Source organism: Puma concolor, chromosome D3, assembly GCF_028749965.1.
Source record: "Puma concolor isolate L17-30 chromosome D3, mPumCon1.1.hap2, whole genome shotgun sequence".
Classification (NCBI taxonomy): Eukaryota; Metazoa; Chordata; class Mammalia; order Carnivora; family Felidae; genus Puma; species Puma concolor.
In genome coordinates this window covers 23,787,608-23,809,339 of record NC_141678.1, presented here as the reverse complement: position 1 = coordinate 23,809,339, position 21,732 = coordinate 23,787,608, and the positions used below count along the sequence as shown (strand labels likewise).

The 21,732-nt window shown below is 45.1% G+C and overlaps 1 protein-coding gene across 2 annotated transcripts in view; it reads left to right on the top strand.

Annotated features, from left to right (window-relative positions):
• The first annotated feature begins 4,167 nt into the window (after nucleotides 1-4,167).
• The window catches only part of KREMEN1 (kringle containing transmembrane protein 1), a 73,828-nt gene continuing 56,263 nt past the window's right edge, over nucleotides 4,168-21,732 (top strand). Inside the window, exon 1 of one of the 2 annotated variants that reach the window (XM_086682155.1) lies at nucleotides 4,168-4,403. In XM_086682155.1, the coding sequence (XP_086538281.1) occupies nucleotides 4,307-4,403 (97 nt within the window). In that variant the 5' untranslated portion in view covers nucleotides 4,168-4,306. The remainder of the gene's footprint in view (nucleotides 4,404-21,732) is intronic. The other variant, XM_086682156.1, reaches the window with a different exon arrangement.

The following is a 21,732-nucleotide window of genomic DNA, read 5'->3' as shown; positions in this document are numbered from 1 at the left end:
CTATTCTCCTTCTGGAGGGTCAGTTAATAAAGAGGAGATTGAGCCAATTCATAATTACCGTCGCCTTCCCCCTTCATCCCCCATGCCCAAATTCTAGTGGAATTTAGTTGTTTTTCATTTCCTCAGAAGATGTTTTTCTTTTAACACCCAAGCAGTAAACTTCCACACCCATATGGGAACATATCGGAGGTTCGTGATGTAGAAGGTTTAGGAAAGAAGAGAAAAACTTTGGATGAGAGAATTTGAAAAGATTCCTGAACCATGATGCAAACCCTGAGGAACAGTGATTTAAACCACATGTGCTGAATGTGCACCTATCATGGGCCAAGTATGTGAAATAAGGGTGCCCTGCCCACCCTGCCACCCCTTCCCACCAGACTCAGTTCTCAGATGTGGCCACCTGGATGCCACACAGACACCTCTAATTCACTATTTTCAAAACCAAATTCTTTCATTTCCCTAGCCCCATCAGAGCAAGTAAAACCACGACTTCTCTAGAATTTCCCATCGCTAGGTTTCCAACGCAGAAACCTGAGACAGGATCAGTAACAGTATGGTGCTGAGCCGAGCCAGAGACTAAAGATCCGTTTTTGTTTAAAAGTTTGACATTTTGGGGCATCTGGGTGGTTCAGTTGGTTGAGCATCTGACTCTCGATTTTGGCTCAGATCATGATCTCATGGTTCTGGGGGTTCGAGCCCTGCACTGAGCTCTGCACTGACAGCACAGAGCCTGCTTCAGATTCTTTCTCTCCCTCTGTCTCTGCCCCTCCCCTGTTCTCTCTCTCTTAAAATAAATAAACTTTAAAATAAAATAAAATAAAATAAAATAAAATAAAATAAAATAGAATAGAATAGAATTTTGATATTTTGTTCATCATGACTTTTGGGGCAATCATATTTTTAAAGATATTGCATTGAAATAATGTTTATGAAATTTTTTAAAATATATTTTATAATTTATTAAATAATATTTATTTATCTTGATTACTGAGTTTCTTGGCCTCCCTCAAGATTTTGTGCCTGAGGTGAACACCTGACTTGCCTCACCGTAATTCTGACCCTGGACCATTCAGTATTTGTTGCCAGAACCCCATAAGGACAAGTAGGCAATTCACCAAGGTGATTAGGAATGTAGTCCTGGTGTCTTACTGTCTGGGTTCAAAGCCCAGCTCCACTACTATGTGACCTTTGGACAAGACATTCAACCTCTCTGAGGAGGTTGGTAAGGGTGCCTCTCTCATAGGGCTACTGGGGGCATTCTGTGAATTGTGACAGCAAGCACTGTACCTTGCCTAGAGTTCAGCAAAGTGCTCAGTAAAAGTTTGCTATTGTTGTTATTAGTATCGGGCTCCTTATCCAGTGCTCTCTCCACAACATGATGTCTCTTGAGCAGAAATCATCCCAACTAGAGTTTCAAAGATACCAGGGTCACCTAAACGCCACCAGCTGAGCCCTCCCAGCTTCTTGGCAAATCCTGTTGCCCTCAGAGGAATTGAAGGGCTTGACTGCAGAGCACAAGCAGGCAAACAGACAGACAGCAACATTTTCCTGGAGGCCCAGGGGCTACAGTCAATGTCCTCACTCTTTCCATGAAATAAATCCGCTAAGTGACTGAGGCATGTGGAGCATTGAAATGCATATCTCAGGCTGCTTCTTGCCAGGGTCCAGGACCACGTAACTGAGCAAAAGACCTTGAGCTGTTAATTGCCCTGACCTAGACCCAGTAGGCTATATTTTTAGCCTCTGTGCACTGTTTCCATCACCTGTGCTGGGCTTTAAGCTACAAAAGAGGGGAGGGAGGCCTGGGGAAGGCTACAGGGATGTTTCTCATAGCAGCCAGTGGGGGCAGGGGCTGGCCCACTATTTTTGAGTTCTGTTGTACAAGCCAGCCTCATGGGTGTGCAACCTGGGTAGGGACACAGTGTCCCCAACCTTAGATGGGCCCCACACTTGATTTAATGCTCTGCTGTAGCCATCTTGAAATTCTTAATCATTTTGAACAAGGAGCCCCTCATTTTCATTTCTCACGGGGCCCTGCAAATTACATAGCTCATTCTGGTTGTACGCAAGGCTGGTACCCACTCAACCTGGGGATCTTTCCTGCAGCATGGCAGGACAGGCTGAAGCTACTATCATGAGGTATAAATCCCCAGACTTGGCCACATAAACCTTATTTTGAACCTCTTGTCTGCCCCTTCCTATTTCCTCAGAAACCAGGGGGAGATTCCAAAGAACCTCATAAACTGTGTTCTGCTTTGCTAAAATATTTCCCCTCACTCGATTTAAAACAGTCCACAGACCATTCTCCATCAACATCATTTTCTTGTCTCTGTAGTACTTCTTGCTCTCTGAAATTCACATTATTTCTAGGACCAGCTTGTCTGGTTGGTGCTCTGGGTGTGTTCCTCACTGAATATTTGTTGAGTGGAGGAAGGGTCACCTTTATTGTCTGTTTCGGCAGATAGTTTCACCTGCATGTTCTCATATCATTCTCATTCCAGGTGCTCTCCTGCCTGCACCTTTGAGGATGCAAGTTAGAGGTGAAGCATTCTCGGGTCCTGCTGGAGGAGGTGGTTTTGGAGGTAGAAAGGGTCCAAGATGGTGGAGAGGAGAGAGTGAGTTGGGAGGCACCAGATGGGACGTGGAGGATGGGAGAGTTGGACATTGGGTGTGTGTGGGGGGCGGGTCCCCTCTCTCTAGTGAGGCACCCAGAGGATCCCTGAACTCGGAATGAGACAGTGAAAACAATGAGTGAACAAGATTCTTCTTGCCGTGGCTCCGGGTCGTGTGGGTGGAGAGGGACCAAGATAGAGAGGCCTCGTGGGAGGTACCTGCGCCTTTGGGGCCGGGTCCAGGAAACAGCTGGGGAGCTGGTTGCGGGGAGGCAGATCCTGGAACTGGACGACCTGGCGCAAGGGCCTCAGTACCTAAGGCGGGCCCGGGAGCCCGCGGGGCGGGGACAGCCCCAACCCCGCTCTGGGCGCGGCGAGTCGGCACACGAGGGCAGAAGCTCCCGCTCCCGCCGCCGCGCAGGGCGCAGGCCCGCACTTGCAAGCCCGGGGCCGGGGACTTGAAAGCGGCCGGCGCGCCGCCCGGACCTGCCCCGCGGGGCGTCACCGCGGCGCTTTAGGCGGGAGCAGAAGGAAAATCTCTGCTTGGGGGAGTGCGGGGGAGGAGAGAGGCCCGGGACAGACCCAGAGCGCAGCCGGGGGAGACTTTGCGGGCGGGGAGGCAAGGAGCCTGCCACGCGGGGGCCGAGTTTAAGAAAGCCACGAGCTCTCTGAGCCCGTTTCCCAGTCTGTAAGAAAGCATCATTGCCCCATCCACTTCCAGACCCTGTCTGTGTCGGGCGCTTTACTTTCTTCTAGCTCATCTAATCTTGCGAAATCCTTGTATTATTCCCATTTTGCGGAAGACTGAGGCTCAGACAGAGGAAGAAACTTGCCCCAGTTAACAAAGGATGTGCGATAGGATTCGGAAACAGGGTTCAGTATGCTGCCTCTTTTGTGGCTGCAAGAACTTGGATTGTGGAAGAAACTCAATATTTATTAAGCTCCTTCTGTGCGCGAGTAAAAGTTTCCACTCATTGCCTCATTTAACAACCGCTTGGAGTATTTGCTGTTAACGCCCCCATTTAACAGATGAAGAAATTGAGGTAAGAGAGCTATTTTTTCCTTTAAACCTGCCCAAGGCCTTACAGGTGACCATGTGGAGGGTGAACCCGAACAGACTGACTCTAGAGCACCTTTTTTTTTTTAACCACTACGATGAACCAAACAGGGAAAAACGGTTTGCAAACTTCTATTCTGATCATTACCGCTGCGGTCGAGCCCGCGAGTGGGTCACGACCGGAGTGAGGGTGGAGCAAGGCTCATTGGGCGCCTGGCCCACTTCAGCCCTGCCAAAGCCCTGCTTTGGGACTCGGAGGCGGGGCCCCTCGCCCCGCCCTTCACCTGCTGGCCCCGCCCTTCGTTCGGACCAATAAAGTGCCCTGCAGGGGCGGGCCCAGGTGAGGAAGGGGTGCGTGGGCGGGGCCTGGTGCGTGAGTGGCAGGCGCGGCGCGCGCTCCGGGAGGGGAGGGCGTGCGCAGCCGGCTCCGCCCCTCGGGCCTAGCGGCAGAGCCGGGCGGGCCCCGCACAGCCGGGGCGGTGGCGGCGCTGGGGAGAGGGCGGGCCGGGGCGGGGCTGCCGGGTGGCCGGGGCGGGGCCACGCCCGAGCCCCGCGTCCCGCTCCGATGGCCGCCCCCGGCTACCCGCGCTGCCCCCTCTCCCCCGGGCCGCGCCCCGGGGCCCCGCACTGACGGCCCATGGCGCCGCCCGCCGCCCGCCTCGCCCTGCTCTCCGCCGCCGCGCTCACGCTGGCGGCCCGGCCCGCGCCCAGCCCCGGCCTCGGCCCCGGACCCGGTGAGTGAGCGAGCCCCGGCGCCCGCCCTGCGCCGAGCTCGCCCGAGAGGCGACGCGGGCCGGCCCGCCTGGGGGGACCCAATCCGTAGCTCCCACCTCCCGGGACTCCTTCTCCCAGCCCCTCAGCGACGCCCCCCGGCCGGGGCGGTCCTAGCCCCAGGACCCGAGACTCCCCCTCAGGCCCCTCGGTGACGCCCCCCGGGCCGGGGCGCCCTGTCTGCCCCAGTACCTATTCTAGGGATCCCTTCGCCAAGCTCCTCAGAGACGCCTCCCGGGCTGGCAAGTCTCCCCAGCCTGAAGACCCGGGAACCCCTGCTCAAGTTCCTCAGCGTCTCCCCTCGGGCCGGGATGCCCCCTCTGCCCCAGCACCTCTGGGATCCCGCCCCGTCTCTCAGTGGCGTACCCTCCCTCGAGACGCTACACCCCCTCCCCAAGGGCCTCAGCGACACCCCCGGGCCAGGATCCCTTCGCGAGACCCACGACGACGTCCCCCGCGTCCCCAGCCCTCGTGTGCCTCCCGGCTCAGGAGCGGGTGCGGAGGCGAGCGGAGCGGGCGCCCAGCCCCTCTGCCAGGTCCCCGGCTGCGCCCGCCTGCCCAGCACTGTACTTTCTGCCTCTCGAGGAGTCGAGTTGATTTGCCTGCCCTGCAAGAGGCAGGTCCGAGGCTCGGGACGACCCGCTGTACCCAGCCGGGACGCCCCCTCCTTACCTCCGGGGCCGCTTGAGCTTCCCCAAACTCAGGTGCGGGCCTAGCTTGGTGAGGGGAAGGAAGGGGTGATGGGAAACCTCCCCTACAGATCTTAGGGTGCTTATCCCGAGGGTGCAGTGCAGAGCCCCTTGTCCCAGGTAATCCCACACTTTAAACAGTCACCCACTCCCAGGCCAAGGCTAAGGCCAGGGCTTCCCGAGGTGGGGCCCTGGACTAGGATGGAAGCGGGGACTTTGCTTAGCTTCCATCCACACCCTTCTTCGCAGAACTCTCTCCAAGTTGAAGAGCAGGCACGAGGGCGTTGTCTGGCCTGGTTACATTTCTCTGCAGGTTGTTTGGGTGTTGAGAGTTGGGCATTCGTGAAAGGGACGGGAAGGGTTCATTACAGGTTTGCCGGAGTAGGAAAACCGGCTAAGGGTTCTCCACCCAAAGTCGCAGACTGTGTTGCTGGAATGACAGGAGCTTGTTGCTGAAAGAAAACTCAGTTGCTTTGTTTACCTACCAGCTTGGATTAGTTAAAAAAAAAAGGGGGGGGGGGGAGGTGGTAGAACTTGGTATTGTCACTTACTGTGTGATTTTGGGCCATGACTCTGCTCTCAGAACCTCAGTTTCCTCATCGGTAAAGGAGAGATAATGAGAACTCCCTTTGCCTGATGTGGTAACACCCACATACAGAAGGCAGTCAATAAACATATTTTAATAATACTTTTTATAGTGCTTCACAGTTCACCAAGTGCTAGACACCTCATTTGCCCTGAGAATGCTATGAGCTTCCAGTCTGGCTAAGCCCTGTAAAAGGCAAAGCTTGGCTTTAGATCAATAGAAAGGGGTCTCCAAGTACTGTTAACTTTAGGCTCAGGAAGTGGTTTCTGAGAGATCGGCAGCTTTGTTGGGGGCTTCTGCAAAAACTGCTACAGAAGTTTGATCTCTTCTGCTATTTGCCGTATGAGAAGAATGAAGGAGGATCTTTCCGAGAGCCAGGATATGTCAACATAACTGTAACCTAGTAACCCCTTAGTTCCACTTTGCCATCTGTGTGTGGTCAGGATTTAATGTCCTCTATGGAGAGAGAGGTATGGGTGGAAATAAACTGGTTCCCCTTCTGGAAAGGGCAGAGTAGTAGCTCTGAAAAGCGTTAAGTGACTCAACTCTGCTTATGTTTGTTAGAAGGTGGCATCCTCTCCTCAGACATCCTTGCTTTGCTAGGAGGGGTCAGTGCAGCAGCTCTTAGGCAGTTTGAACCTGAAACCTTGGTGCGCTTTTATTTAGGAGTGTGAGTTAGAGACAAATAAATAACCATTGTGAGATGATTTATGAGAAGTGGCCCAAGTTCCTGCTCCAGTAAGCCTCACCAGCTCTGTTTCCTACCATCTTGGTATACCAGGGCTTTTGTGCCCTGGTCAGGATTTTCCTCTTTAGTTCCAGAAGCAGTTTTAGGGAGATACCACATGGTCTTCAGCATCACATCCTGTCTCAAGCCTGCCTACTAGTTTCTTAAATCCTTGAGGATATGCCAAACTTGCCATTTTATATTTTTTGATACTGTAATTTTCTCTGAAATTTTGTGGATGGAAAAAATTATTTCAATACTTATATTCTGCACAATTTTGTAATATTTAAATTACTGGTGGTTTGCATTTTTGAATGCTGACTTTATAAAAACAGTTAGCTCATTCCCCATCAATGCTAGTTCTAATTACAGTGTATAACCAACCCCAAATGATCTCCCTTCTCCTCTCCATTCTTCCTTTGAGATTCTCTCCCTTCCTTCACAACTGATAAGGGCAGAAGTTGATGGTGGAATCTAGACTTTCCTTTCTAGGAGGAAGGTAGCCAGGGCCCTAGGGCTAATGAGCTCTCTGAAGTGGGCTCCCATTTGGAATTTACTGACCTGCAGGGGAGAGCCTAGAGGTAGGAAAAGTAGAGAAGGCTGGGCGGAATTGTGCTATCTCAGCTTTCCACCTAAGGCAAACTACCTGCTTGGCTGTTTCACTGCCTTTGGGGGCTGTCAGGTGTGCATCCACAGAGCTTCTCAACTCAGGTTACATTTGCTGTGAATACCTTATGATGCTCATTCTCCTCTAAATCCTCATCTGGCATTCAGCCTGTTAGCCAGTAGTATGTCTTGCTGTAGAACCTGTAAGTTCAGTGAACAGTGACTGCTTCATACAGTATAGAGCCCTGTCCTTCTTAGGGACTTCATTAATGTTAGTTTACCTGAATGCAACACAGGGGCTGATAGGAGTGAAGAGGACTAACATGCTTTCATGTCGACTCATTATTTTTATGCTTTGAGTATTTTAAGAAACACAAACCTGTCAAAATTGACCTGATATCAAAGAACTCTGGTGTTTCTATGAAAATTTGTTTGGGCTCCTAGACAAAGATATTTCTGTGTTTGAGATATGCGGCGGTGTGCCTGGGTGGCTCAGTTTGTTGAATGTCCAACTCTTGATTTCGGCTCAAGTCATGATCTCATGGTTTGTTCGTGGGTTCAAGCCCCATGTCAGGCTCCACGATGACAGTGCAGAGCCTGCTTGGGATTCTCTCTCTCTCTCTCCTCTCTCAAAATAAATAAATAACTTAAAAAATAAAAATAAAGAAATTAATGTTTGAGATATGCAATGAGACCTTTTATAAATCTGAAAGCACAAAGAAGTTCCATTTAGGCTCACTACTAATAAACAACAAGTTGGTGTACTTAATATAGACATTATTGATAATATCACTATTTAGCATAGTTAAAGCAACAGCAATAAATGATGAAGATAAAATATATTGCTTTAGATACCTTTACAATATACAGATTAGGGATTTTTGGTGATGGGCAATGTAACATCTTTAGTTTAGAATTTGGGGGCCTCTAATGCCATCTGAGGGCCTAGGTCAGATGTTAGCAGACTTTTTTTTTAATTTAAAAAAATGTTTTTATTTATTTTTGAGAGAGAGAGAGAGACTGAGCACAAGCAGGGGTGGGGCAGAGAGACAGGGAGACACAGAATCCGAAGCAGGCTTCAGGCTCTGAGCTGTCAGCACAGAGCCTGACAGAGGGCTTAAACTCGTGAACCATGAGATCATGACCTGAGCTGAAGTTGGAAGCTTAACTGACTGAGCCACCCAGGTGCTCCATTTTTTTTTTTTTCCCTTGAGAGAGAAAGAGCATGCATGAGCTGGGAAGAGGGAGAGAGAGAGAGAATCCCAAGCACGCTCCACACTTAGTGCAGAGCCTGATGCAGGGTGCAGTCCTACAACCCTGAGATCTTGACCTGAGCCGAAATCAAGAATCAGATGTTCGGGGCGCCTGGGTGGCGCAGTCGGTTAAGCGTCCGACTTCAGCCAGGTCACGATCTCGCGGTCCGTGAGTTCGAGCCCCGCATCGGGCTCTGGGCTGATGGCTCAGAACCTGGAGCCTGTTTCCGATTCTGTGTCTCCCTCTCTCTGCCCCTCCCCCATTCATGCTCTGTCCCAAAAATAAATAAACGTTGAAAAAAAAAAAATTTAAAAAAAAAAAAAAAAAAAAAAAAAGAATCAGATGTTCAACCAACTGAGCCACCCAGGTGCCCCAGCAGACATTTTTTGTAAAGGGCAGTAAATAATTTGGGCTTTGTGGGCTCTGTTGCAATTACTCCACTCTGACTTTGTAGGGCAAAAGCAGCCAGAGACAAATATAAATGAATGGGCATGGCTATATTCTAATAAAACTTTAGGGACACTGAAATTTGAAAATTTCATATAATTTTTATGTGTCACAAAATACTATTCATTTTTTTAAAAGGTTATTTGTTTATTTATTTTGGCGGGGGAGCGGAGAGAGAGAACATGTGCAGGAGCAGGTGAGTGACAAAGAGAGAGGGAAAGAGAATCTCGAGCAGGCGCGGCTTGAGCTCACAAACCATGAGATCATGACCTGAGCCGGAATCAAGAGTCGGTCGCTTAACCGAGCCACCCAGGTGCCCCCAGAATATCGTTCTTTTGATTGTTTTCAATCATTTAAAATTTTAAAAACCATCCTTAGCTCATGGGCTATACAAAGTCAGGGAGTGGGCCAGATTGGGCCCAAGGCTATACTTGGCAAGTCCTACTCAAGGTCCATGTGTATTGATTTTTTTCCAGTGTTCACTGGTCTGGAAAGGTGAAAAGGAGGCTTGATTTTGGTGAAAAAATGAACCATTTTCCTTTTACTATTAACTAATTTTAAGAGACATACAGTAGAAATGATTAAAATGGTAAATTTTATGTATATTTAACCACAATTTTTTTAAAAAGCTACATGAGGGGAAGTTCATGCACATACATTTGGATCTTTAATAATGCTTTAAAAAATGCCTTAAGAAGAAATTCAGTATGGTTCAGTGTGTGCTACATACAGAAAATAGTGTCTGCCTTGGAACTGGCCCATGTTTGTTCAACTATGCAGATGTTGCTTGGAGCAAACGGTTGAGAGATCTGTTTCTCAGAGGAAAGCCCAGGCAGCAGGTGGCACCAGCCTGAGACACAGAAAAACAGCCAGAAAAAAAAAAAAAAAAAAAAGAAGGAGAAGAGGAAGAAGAAAACAAACTTCTATCACTTTCCTAAACAATTGAATTTTATTTTCATGGTTCTGTCCTCATTTTTAAAGTGGCCTTTAAAACACAACAATGTGCTTAGCATGGCTGATTATTTTGTTTTAATTAAAACATTTTTGAAAAACAAAGTGAAGCATTCAAACATACCAAGTTGATTGTGTTTGTACTGTGGAACAGTTAATGCAAAACACTTGAGAGAGGCCGGAAGTTTGGATCTGTAGCTTTTGCCGAAGTTTTTGCCTCCTGAATTAGGACAACAGAGGAGGAAACGAATGTGTCCCATAGAAAACTACCTATGGAGGTTTTGAGGTGAGATCTCCCCAAGCCCCCTGATGCCGCTTGGCAGGTTGGTTTCTGGCTGGCTCACTGTGCGGGGCCCCTGAGTGGGGCAGAACAATGACTGACATTCCTTCCATATTCAGTTTGACCTTGAGAGTCCAGCTGGAACCCGGATGTGTTAGTCCAGGACGAGCAGCCCTAGTTCACTCTGTTTTTCCCTCTCTCTGTGGTCTTTAGTATTGTCTTCTCAAGACGACAGTGGCTTCTTCCCCAGACCTCACCTCTGAGACATTATCCTGGATTCCGACTGAACAGAGAAAGGAGAGAGGCCATTGTAGAAATGTCAGAAGGGTGTTCATACTTCTCAAAAATAGCCACTATATAGAAGTTTGCTTCTTCTCCTCCAAGGAAATCCCCTGCTCCCTACTCCTCCCACCCGCTTTTAATCTTCTTTCTAGGAAAACACCTTCCCTAGCCTGGACTTGGAACAGTTTTTTTGGTGTGTGTGTGTGTGTGTGTGTGTGTGTGTGTGTGTGTGTGTTATGATTTTATTTATTTTTTTTTTTTTTAATTTTTTTTTCAACGTTTATTTATTTTTGGGACAGAGAGAGACAGAGCATGAATGGGGGAGGGGCAGAGAGAGAGGGAGACACAGAATCGGAAACAGGCTCCAGGCTCCGAGCCATCAGCCCAGAGCCCGACGCGGGGCTCGAACTCACGGACCGCGAGATCGTGACCTGGCTGAAGTCGGACGCCCAACCGACTGCGCCACCCAGGCGCCCCATGATTTTATTTTTAAGTAACCTCTACACCCAACGTGGGGCTTGAACTTACAACCTTGAGATTCGAGTTGCAAGCTCCACCAACTGAGCCAGCCAGGCACCCTGGCCTTGTAAGTTTGAAGACAAATGAAGTTGGGTGCTGGGAAGCATCTCTCACAGACAAAAGATTTTAGGCCATCTGACATGCAAGGTTGCCTTTATTCCTCTCAATTATAACAGGACCTTCTAGGGGCTGCTCCTCTGCTAGGCCCAGCCTCCAGTTTCTCTTGCCACTGATTTAATCCTTGGCAAGTTGCCAAAGCATTAAACTTTTATTGTTCAATTTACCACAAGGGCGGGCCCTGCTTCTAGTGGGCTGGGGAGCCTGCAGCCGCTTCCAAACCCCAGTGTCACACCACATTAGCAACTTCAGACTTTGAGGGCGGGATTTCTTTCAGTTTGGTTAGATTCTTGGTTAGAACCAGAGCAGTATACTCACACTCAAAGTTTGAAAGCTAGGAAATAGTAAAAACTGCATAAGCAACTTTTAAAGACGATCCAAAATGGTTGCAGCATCAGCATGTGCAACTCACTCTGCGTGGTTTCTTCATGCCTTCCAAGCAGATAGGTTAAATGGCTGTCCGTGTTCCTTGGTGGCCTAAAGTTGCGTGAAAACATGGCGACCAAGCAGTCCTCTTCTACGATGGTAGCGATCCTTAACCAGTGCCATCACAGTATGTAAATTACTTGCTGCTGTTCAATCTATAAAAATTCATCTTCAAAGATGATTATTGGGCTGGTAAAAATATTTTTAATAATGACCACAGAAGCCATATTTGTTTTTCTTTGATGTTCTTCCGAAGACTCTTCTGGTTTTAATCAGATTGTTCCCACATAAAATACAGTGGAAATCTACAATAATAAAATCCCTATTCCTATGTCTATGGGGAAATAAACAGGATGGGGACTGTCCTTTTAAGGGGCTTTCCCCTTCCCTTTCCCCAGACTCAAAGCCTCTATTACTGGTGGGTGTTTTGGCATCAGTTAAGGGCCTTCAATCCTTCCCTCCCTCCATGTTTTGCTCTTTCATTAAAGTGTTTCTGTTGTCTAATTATATCCTTTCAATCAAATTAGAGACTGCAGCATCTGGTGAGGGCCGTAACTGCCGCCATCTGCACCTCGTATATACAGGCCTTTTCAGCTGAGAATCACTCAACTTCCAAATGGCAGGAAGAGATTTGGAAAAAGTTTAGTTGGAAGGGAGGTTAACTTAAAAGGAACGTCTTCAAAGGCTGCGTACGACGCCCTGCTTGCTGTGATGTGCGCACTGCCATGCAGAGCTTCATTGGCTTGGCTCACCAAAGATTCTTCTCTAGCACTTGGGGCAGATGAGGGGTTTTTGATTGTCTTAGCTGAAATGACTAGGCCTCTCATCCTTATTACGGGCTTGAGGGCATCCAGGGCAAGCTGAGAATTTTTCCCTTGAGAAGAATCTTTTGTTATGTGACCACTGGTTAATGGATATGACACTTTCTGTTTATTTGACCATTTCTTCTAATTCAGTGGTTTCAACTGGAGGAGATTTTGCCCCCAGGGGACATTTGGCAATATCTGGAAACATTTTTGATTGTCATAACTCAGGGTGGGGTGGGGTGGGGTAGAGTATGCTACTGGCATCTAGCGGGTGGAAGCCAGGGATGCTGCTAAAATAAACACCGTGCAATGCACAGGACGGCCCCGCCAATGAATTATTTGACTCCAAATGTTAATAGTGCTAAGGTTGAGAAACCCCATTCTAATGGTGTTATTCTTTTGTCCTTCCCTTCACTGTGGCCTAGGAGGAGGCAACTCGGATCAACATTTTGTTGATTACTCTTAAGAAAGTAGATTCTTGGGGCGCCTGGGTGGCTTGGTCGGTTAAGCGTCCGACTTCGGCTCCGGTCATGATCTCACAGTCCGTGATTTCAAGCCCCACGTCGGGCTCTGTGCTGACAGCTCAGAGCCTGGAGCCTGTTTCAGATTCTGTGTCTCCCTCTCTCTCTGCTCCTCCCCTGTTCATGCTCTGCCTCTCTCTGTCTCAAAAATAAATAAACGTTAAAAAAAAAATTTAAAAAAAAATAAAAAAAGAAAAAAAAAAGAAAGTAGATTCTTCATTATCCATATCTGAGGTCCATATGCATTTCTGTGGACAGTGTTTTGGAAACCTAAATGGAGTAAGGTCATCTGAGATTCACCATGTTTCTACTCTCTAGAGGAAGATCGCCAGATTAAATACAGGGCATTCAGTTAAATTTGAATCTCAGATAAACAATGAATAATTTCTTTTGCATAAATCTGTCTCATACAGTATTTGGGAATACTTACCTTAAAAAAGTACTTTGATCAGTCGTTTATCTGCCATTCAAATTTAACTGGGCATCCTGTATTTTCATTTGCTGAATCTGGCAACCCTGCTATAGCTCTGTGAAACTTTATATCTTTGACTATGAAATCAATCTGTTGGTCACTGTCTACCCTTATTGCTGTGGCTGGCCTAGACATGACAGCTTCTGCTTGTGTTTGTTTATAAATTAGTGCTACACTGAGTCTTTCCTTCTGCCCAAAACTGTCTCCCTGGCTACAGCTTCTGAAACTTGTCACTTGAATCATATTTTTACCTTGGGACCAACTAACAAGTGCCTATCAAATGCCTACTGTTTGTATGCCCAGCATCTCTGACTAGGACTCAGGCCTGTGCCAATTCATAAAAGACGACCACTTTGTTGCTTTGGGTTTTATTTTAAAGATGTGCTCTAGGGCTGGGTGTTATATGTAAGTGAGGAATCACTACTCCTGAAATCAATGTCACACTCTATGTTAACTAACTAGAATTTAAATAAAATTTTGGAAAAGAAAAAAAAATAATAAAAAAGTTATGCTTTAGGGACATGCTGTGGACCTGCTCGTTAGCTCCCCACTCAAGAACTCTTATTTGACCATCCCATATCAACCAAGGGAAGCTGACTAGCCCATAGCCTGGCTTCCATGGAGCGTTGGCTGCCCTCCAGGACTCCATTATAGGGGAACTTTCTTGCCATCTGAAATTAAAAATAGGGCACAGGCAATACTGATGAAACTTGTCCAGAAGCTGGATTATATCAGTTTGTTTTATCTCCTTTTATACTGATTGAGAGCTTCAGACAGTGTAAAATAGGGTTGGTCGAGAGATGGGGAGGCGAAGTGGATTTGTGCCAGGTGTCTCCTGCTTAAAGCAAACTCAGAATATAAAATGTATGTTTTCATTACAAAGGCGGTTGATTATTCCCTATTACATGGCTTCACCATAGAGTTCCTTTAAATAGCATATTCCTCTGGCTTAAATAGCAAGTATTTGATTTTCAAGTACTTGATTTTACCTAAACTTTCCTGGAACTTCTCATATTCTCATAAGTCATCGCGAGGTAAGTCATGATTCCTCACCAACTTATGGTGAGGAAACCAGGGCACTCAATATGTCTGTAATGCATTTTCCCCCCAGGTCCCCCATATACCTGCTTCCCTTATTCAGCTAACATTCGCCAGTCATGTTCTGAGGGGTCTGTACTTGTTGCAGATACAAAGATGAGATGCACAAGAAACTCACGGGCTAGTGGAAGCGGGACCAGGTGCTTCTCAAGCAATTACAGTTCAAGGTGATAAAGTCTGACCAGGCTGTGGGACTTGGTTTAGAGCTCCCAGTTCCTATAGGAGTATAGTGCTATCTATTCTAGACATGACCTTTCAAATAGTGCTCCATCTTTTTATCTTGTTTTTGTTTCTTTTAAAGTTGATTTATAAGGCGCTAAGTTATTTTCCATCAGAGAACTGGATTTTGAATTTTAAAACATCTTAAGATTTAAAATATCTTAAGCATAAGTGAAAACTAGTCTAGCATGAGATTTCATTTCAAGATTGAAGTAGATCCATTTGTATTCAAAGATTAACTCAAGAGAGGTACACGATCCCCAAAGCAATAGAATATGTGCTGGTAGTGTTGGCAGTAGAATCCATGGTTAATTCGTGAAGCTAAAGTTCTTCTGACGGTTGACTTCTGTCTGAATGAGTCCATTCTTTCACTGAGGGTTGGCTTCATCTCTCTGTGTATGTTATAGAGCTAGATTCTTTCTCAAAAACTATCTTTTGGTCTTCAATTTGATTATTGTATGCATTTTTAATATCCTAAATGATAAATACAAATTCCTTGAGCACTGTGTATTCATGGTGACTGTTCCTGGCAGAAACACAAGTCCTTCAGAGTGGCAACCGTGGCACATTTTCCAGCGGGCCCTGCCTGGGTAGGAGTAGAGCATATTCAAGATGAGAGCCAGATGGGAAAAGAGTGGTACCCAACCAGCACTGCATTCTGGGTTGTTTTCCAAAGTTTTATACAACAAATAATAAGGACTCCCCTCTGAAGTGTTTTCCTGGGTCTTCTGAACTTGAACCTCTGGTCCTATGCTTATGGTAGGTTCAATTTTCTTGGAATAGTCTTTTAAACAATTAAATATTTCATCTGTTAATAAAGATGAAGAAACTGGAGATTCAAATAGAAGACCTCAGCGCCCTTCCAAAAGTATAAATTCTTTAGTTAAAATAACTTTGAGAGGCATGACTTTTTCTTCCATTACTGTTTTTTTTTTTTCAACGTTTTTATTTATTTTTGGGACAGAGAGAGACAGAGCATGAACGGGGGAGGGGCAGAGAGAGAGGGAGACACAGAATCGGAAACAGGCTCCAGGCTCCGAGCCATCAGCCCAGAGCCTGACGCGGGGCTCGAACTCACGGACCGCGAGATCGTGACCTGGCTGAAGTCGGACGCTTAACCGACTGCGCCACCCAGGCGCCCCTCCATTACTGTTTTTAAGGACACTGTTTCCTTGAATAAAAAGAAAGATCTAAAACATTTTTGAATAAAAAGCTACTGATAACTTTAAGAATATTAGAGTGATTTTTTTTTAGAGTGATTACTTTTATGGTAATTCCACTTTGGTCAAAAGTATAGCTTGTTCTGTGATCATTTCAACTGTTAATACATAGCCCAAGAACATGATCTGTGAATGTCGATCTTAATTTTAGATGACTGAATTTACAGCTGATTGAGTTTGTTTACAGCTCTTAAAAAGAAACTAAGGTAGATTAATTATAAAAACAACATGTGTTCAAGGTATCCTTTAACAAATTTTGATTATGGGAAATTGAGAACACATGCAAACATAGACGAATGTAAGGAAATCCCATATATCCATGTCCCGGCTTCAGTGAGTATCAGCCATGGCCAGTATTATTTCATTTGTACTGGCTTTATCTCCCCAACTAGATTATTTTGTAACAAATCTCAGATATATCATCTCATCCATAAGTATTTCAGTAAGTATCTCCAAATGATAAGAACTCTTGGGGCACCTGGGTGGCTCAGTTGGTTAAGCGTCTGACTTGGGCTCAGGTCATGATCTTGTGAGTTTGAGCCCCATGTCGGGCTCTGTGCTGACAGTTCAGAGCCTGGAGCCTGGAGCCTGCTTCGGATTCTGTGTCTCCCTCTCTTCTGCCCCTCCCCCACTCCCTCCCTCTCTCTCTCTCTCTCTCTCTCTCTCTCTCTCTCTCTCTTTCTCCTTCAAAACTAAATAAACATTGGAAAAAAAAACACACATAACTATTGACTTCAGCTCAGGTCATGATCTCTCTGTCAGGAGATCGAACCCCGCATCAGATTCTCTCTCTCTCCTTTCTGTCTCTCAAATAAATGAATAAATAAATAAATAATTAAAATTCTTTTAAAAAACACAGCACCATTACCATCATCACACTTAGAAAAACTAACAATTCCTTAATATCATCAAATACCCTGTTAGTAATCAATGTTCCAATTCCCCTGGTTGTCTCTTGGGTTGTTTTACTGTTCAACTCAGGATCTAAGCATGGTACAGTTAGGTGATATGACAAGAGCTTCTATTAACCTATAGGATTCTCTCTTTCTCTTTTTTCCTTGTTATTTATTTATTGAAGATGTAGTTTTGTTTAAACAAAAAGGATGCTTAATGCTTAAGTACCTCTCTGATAGATTCAGGGCCCACATGGGAGTTGAATTTTGTTGTTGTTGTTGTTTTTTGTTTTTGTTTTTGTTTTTGTTTTTTTTTTAACCATAGAATTGTCACTTCCATTAGAGAAACGTGTAGAATTAGAGGGTCTGATTTATTTTATTTTTATAAGATTTTTAAACATTTTTTAAAGATTTTATTTATTTATTTTTTATTAAATTTTTATTTTTTTTTTAAATTTTTTTTTCAACGTTTATTTATTTTTGGGACAGAGAGAGACAGAGCATGAACGGGGGAGGGGCAGAGAGAGAGGGAGACACAGAATCGGAAACAGGCTCCAGGCTCCGAGCCATCAGCCCAGAGCCCGACGTGGGGCTCGAACTCACGGACCGCAAGATCGTGACCTGGCTGAAGTCGGACGCTTAACCGACTGCACCACCCAGGCGCCCCAATTTTTTATTAAATTTTTAAAAAATGTTTTATTTATTTTTTGAGAAAGAGAGAAAGAGAGGCAGAGAGAGAGGGAGATGCAGAATCCAAAGCAGGCTTTAGGCTCTGAGCTGTCCGCACAGAGCCCAGTGCAGGACTCGAACTCACAAAGTCGGATGCTTAACCAACTGAGCCACCCAGGTGCCCCTGAAGATTTTATTTTTAAGTAACCTCCACACCCAATGTGGGACTCGAATTTACAACCCTGAGATCAAGAGTTGCATGCTCTCCTGACTGAGACAGCCAAGTGTCCCAGATTAAAAAATTTTGTTCATGTCTTTAGTTTATTTTTGAGAGAGAGAGAGAGAGAGTGTGTGTGTGTGTGTGTGTGTGTGTGTGTGAATGGGGGTGGGGCAGAGAGAGAGGGAGACACAGAATCTGAAGCAGGCTCCAGGCTCTGAGCTGTGGGCACAGAGCCTGACTTGGGGCTCGAACTCATAGACTGTGAGATCATGACCTGAATGAAGTTAATGCTCAACCAACTGAGCCACCCAGGTGCCCAGGTGTCCCAGATTTAGAGTTTTAAGCTTGGAAGAGATTTTGAGCCATCAACACTCAAATCATCCCAGACTTTTGAACATCATCCCAGACTTTTGAACTTCATCATCCCAGACTTTTGAACTTCAGTTTCATTATGATAGAGTCTTGATATTTGAGTTTAGAGTGAAGGGCCATTGAGACTATCTGTCTCAAAACCCATTGTTTCACGGGTGAAGAAACAGAGGTCTCAAGTGTCCAGGTGATTTGCTCAAACCACATAGTGTCAGCTGGTTATCTGGTATGCTTTCCTCTTTATTCCGGTGATTTCCCATATGTACTATGTATACAGAAAATTATCCTGTCTCTAGTCCAAATCTGATAACCTACCTCCATGTGATCGTGGGAATCACCGCTCTTACCTCAGCCATGTCAGGGTAGGAAAATGTTGGAAATCACTGCCTTCCCACAGTCATGTGTCTCTTTACTCTTTACTTCAGGGTTCTGTACAGCTGAAATAAACATTCCTATAGCACTTCTGAGTGTGTGCAAAAATCCGTTTTTCCCAAGAGCATGCGCTTTGAAGATGTATCCACAAATTCCCACTGGATACCGATCTGTACCAGAAACCCAGCAGAGTAGGTGTATTGAGCAGACATTTGGCAACACTGTTGTATTGCTCTCTAAATGGGAGCTTTTTCCACCTCAGCCTTGTATTTCTAGAATTCTACCCACTTAACCAAATTTTAGAGATATCTTTAAAGGAACAGAAGATATTCCCGTTGGAAAATGTTTTCTGCTGTCTTATTTTAAGACATAAAATAATCGAATTTAGTGTTTATTGACTCATGTTGATTCCAAACTCGGTCAAACTCAGCTGAATTCTTCCAACAGAGGATCACTAGGGATGCTGAGTGGTCCTACATAGAACAGACATTTAACTTTGATGGATTAAAAACAGTGACTCCCATAAATATCATGGATAGAGATCCAACTAGTAATTTTACCAGAAAACTAGGAATATTCTGGACTCAGTATGAGAAAAAATTTTCTATTTCTCAATAGTATGGCTTCAGACAAATAGTGTAATTAGCAATTGACCTAGTTATAGAGCCTCATTGAGAACACAATCTTCAACTTTATTAAATCTCGTCAAAGAATAGAATGTCTTTTAGATTAACTGCTGTTTTCCTGCCTCTATCTCATATATGTCAAGTTTTAATTATTTTAAAAGAACATCTCATGGTTTTGAACATGAACTTTAAAAATGCTGTGCATATACAAGCTGGCAGAGTTCAGTTGGCTGGGACTTTATTAACTTGGCATTTTCCTCGTTTATAATACATACAGATATTGAGTTATATGATTCATTAGAACATATAAATAAAGATGTGTTTCATCACACAGTTGAAATTTTGATTAAGAAAAATCTATTTGTGGGGCACCGGGGGGCCTCAGTCAATTAAACTCTTGATTTTGGCTCCTATGTCCAGGTCTGTGCTGACAGCATGGAGCTTGCTTGGGATTCTGTGTCTCTCCCTCTCTCTGTGCCTCTCCCCTGCTTGTGCTCATGCATTCTCTTTCTTTCTCTTCAAATAAACATTAAAAAAATCTATTTGCTACATTATACCTTTTTTTAAACTTTTTTTTAAGTTTATTTATTTTGAGGGGGGGAAGGGGCAGAGAGAGAGGGAAGGAGAGAATCCCAAGCAGGCTCCTTGCTGTCAGCGCAGAGCCCAATGTGGGGCTCAAACTCACGAATCATGAGATTGTGACCTAAGCTGAAGTCAAGAGTACGACGCTTAACCTACTGAGCCGCCCAGGTGCCCCTTTTCTTACCTCTTATTCTTTTTTTTTTTTTTTAATGTTTTATTTTTGAGAGAGACACAGATTGTGAGCAGGGGAGAGAGACAGAGACACAGACTCCAAAGTAGGCTCCAGACTCTGAGCTCAGAGCCCAGTACAGAGCCCAATGAGGGGCCTGAACCCATGAGCTGTGAGATCATGATCTAAGCCCAAGTTGGACGTGTAACCTCCTGAGCCACCCAGGTGCCCTATTTTTTTTTAATTAAAAAAAAAAGTGTTCATTTTGTGAGGCACCTGGGTGGCTCAGTTGGTTAAGTGTCCAACTCTTGGTTTCAGCTCAGGTCATGATCTCACAGTTTGGTGGGGTTCAAGCCCCACATTGGGCTGTGTGCTAATAGCACAGAGCCTGCTTGGCATTCTCTCTCTCCTTCTCTCTCTCTCCCTCTCTCTGCCCCTCCCCCACTGTCTCTCTCAAAAAATAAATAAACATTAAAAAAACTTTTTTTTAATGTTTATTTTTTATTTATTTTGAGAGAGAGAGAGAGAGAGAGGTAGAGGACATGCACAAGTGGGAGAGGGGCAGAGAGAGAGGGAAAGAGAGAATCCCAAGCAGGTTCTGCACTGTCAGCACAGAGCCCAACACAGGGCTCAATCTCATGACTGTGAGATCATGACCTGAGCTTTTTATCTCTTATTCATTGAATGTTTGGATTCAACACAGGACTCACATCACATATATTTTCTATGCTGATGGCAGCCTGATAACATTAAACAGAATTATAATAGGATGATGTTCCTCTCATGTTATATTGCCTTGCGTGGGTAATTAATATAGGTTGTTATTATTATTATTATTATTATTATTTTAAATAGACTTCATGCCCAGCATGGAGCCCAATGTGGGGTTTGAACTCAAACTGACATTAAGACCTGAGCTCAGGGCCCCCTGGGTTGCTCAGTCACTTGAGCATCAGACTCTTGATTTTGGCTAAAGTCATGATCCCAGAGTCACATTCTAGCCTGCTTAAGATTCTCTCTCTCCCCCCTTCTGCCTCTCTCCCCCACCCATACTCTCTCTCTCTTTAAAAAAAAAAACCTGAGCTGTGAGTTGAATGCTTAACCGACTGAGCCACGAGGCATCCCTATAGATAATTATTTTTCTGGACCAGAATGAAATATGTGATCATCATGGTCTCAAATTTATAATAAAATTTGATTATTTAAAAAAACTTTATAATTATGTTGTAATAACTTATTGGATACCTACTGTGTGCTAGGCATTTTACTTGTACGTCCTCCAATTCTTCCAGTTGCCCTGAGCCCTAATCCCCCATTTTACAAGTGAGGAAACTGAGGCTCAAAGTGTTTAGCTGAGTGCCTGTAGCTTGTAAACCATAGGCTGAAGGCTGGCTTCAGACCCTAATGTATGATTTCCATACCATACCACATTGTTAATAGAAAGTTTCTGTGCAGGGGCGCCTGGGTGGCGCAGTCGGTTAAGCGTCCGACTTCAGCCAGGTCACGATCTCGCGGTCCGTGAGTTTGAGCCCCGCGTCAGGCTCTGGGCTGATGGCTCAGAGCCTGGAGCCTGTTTCCCATTCTGTGTCTCCCTCTCTCTCTGCCCCTCCCCCGTTCATGCTCTGTCTCTCTCTATCCCAAAAATAAATAAACGTTGAAAAAAAAAATTAAAAAAAAAAAAAGTTTCTGTGCAGAATGGTATTTGATTTAAACTATTTCATAACCCTTGAAATTAAATACTCAAGCCTATAAATTTCTGTGTGTGTGTGTGTGTGTGTGTGTGTGTGTATGTGTATTCTGTAGATATCACTTATTTCAGGGTACTTAGAGTTAATGGAACTTGGGGCTGCATAGAAGGGCTTCAGGAATTCCATGAACACTTCTGAAATTGTCAATGTTGTATATGTAGTATTTGTCTATGGAGCGGGTCCCCATCTTTCAAAGATTCCCCAAGAGGTAGACTGAGAACTGTAATATGGAAAATATTTTGGGGGGAGTATTTCTATATCTTCTACACCTCATGCCTGTCAATTATTGAAATCTCCAAGTACTTTTTACATATACCGTGTGAATATGTGAGATCCTATGGATTTTGAGGTATAAAAATCAAAGTTTAGAATGTATATGGCATCAGGTCTTCTCTTTATGCCCAACACTTCAGAATTCCAGGCA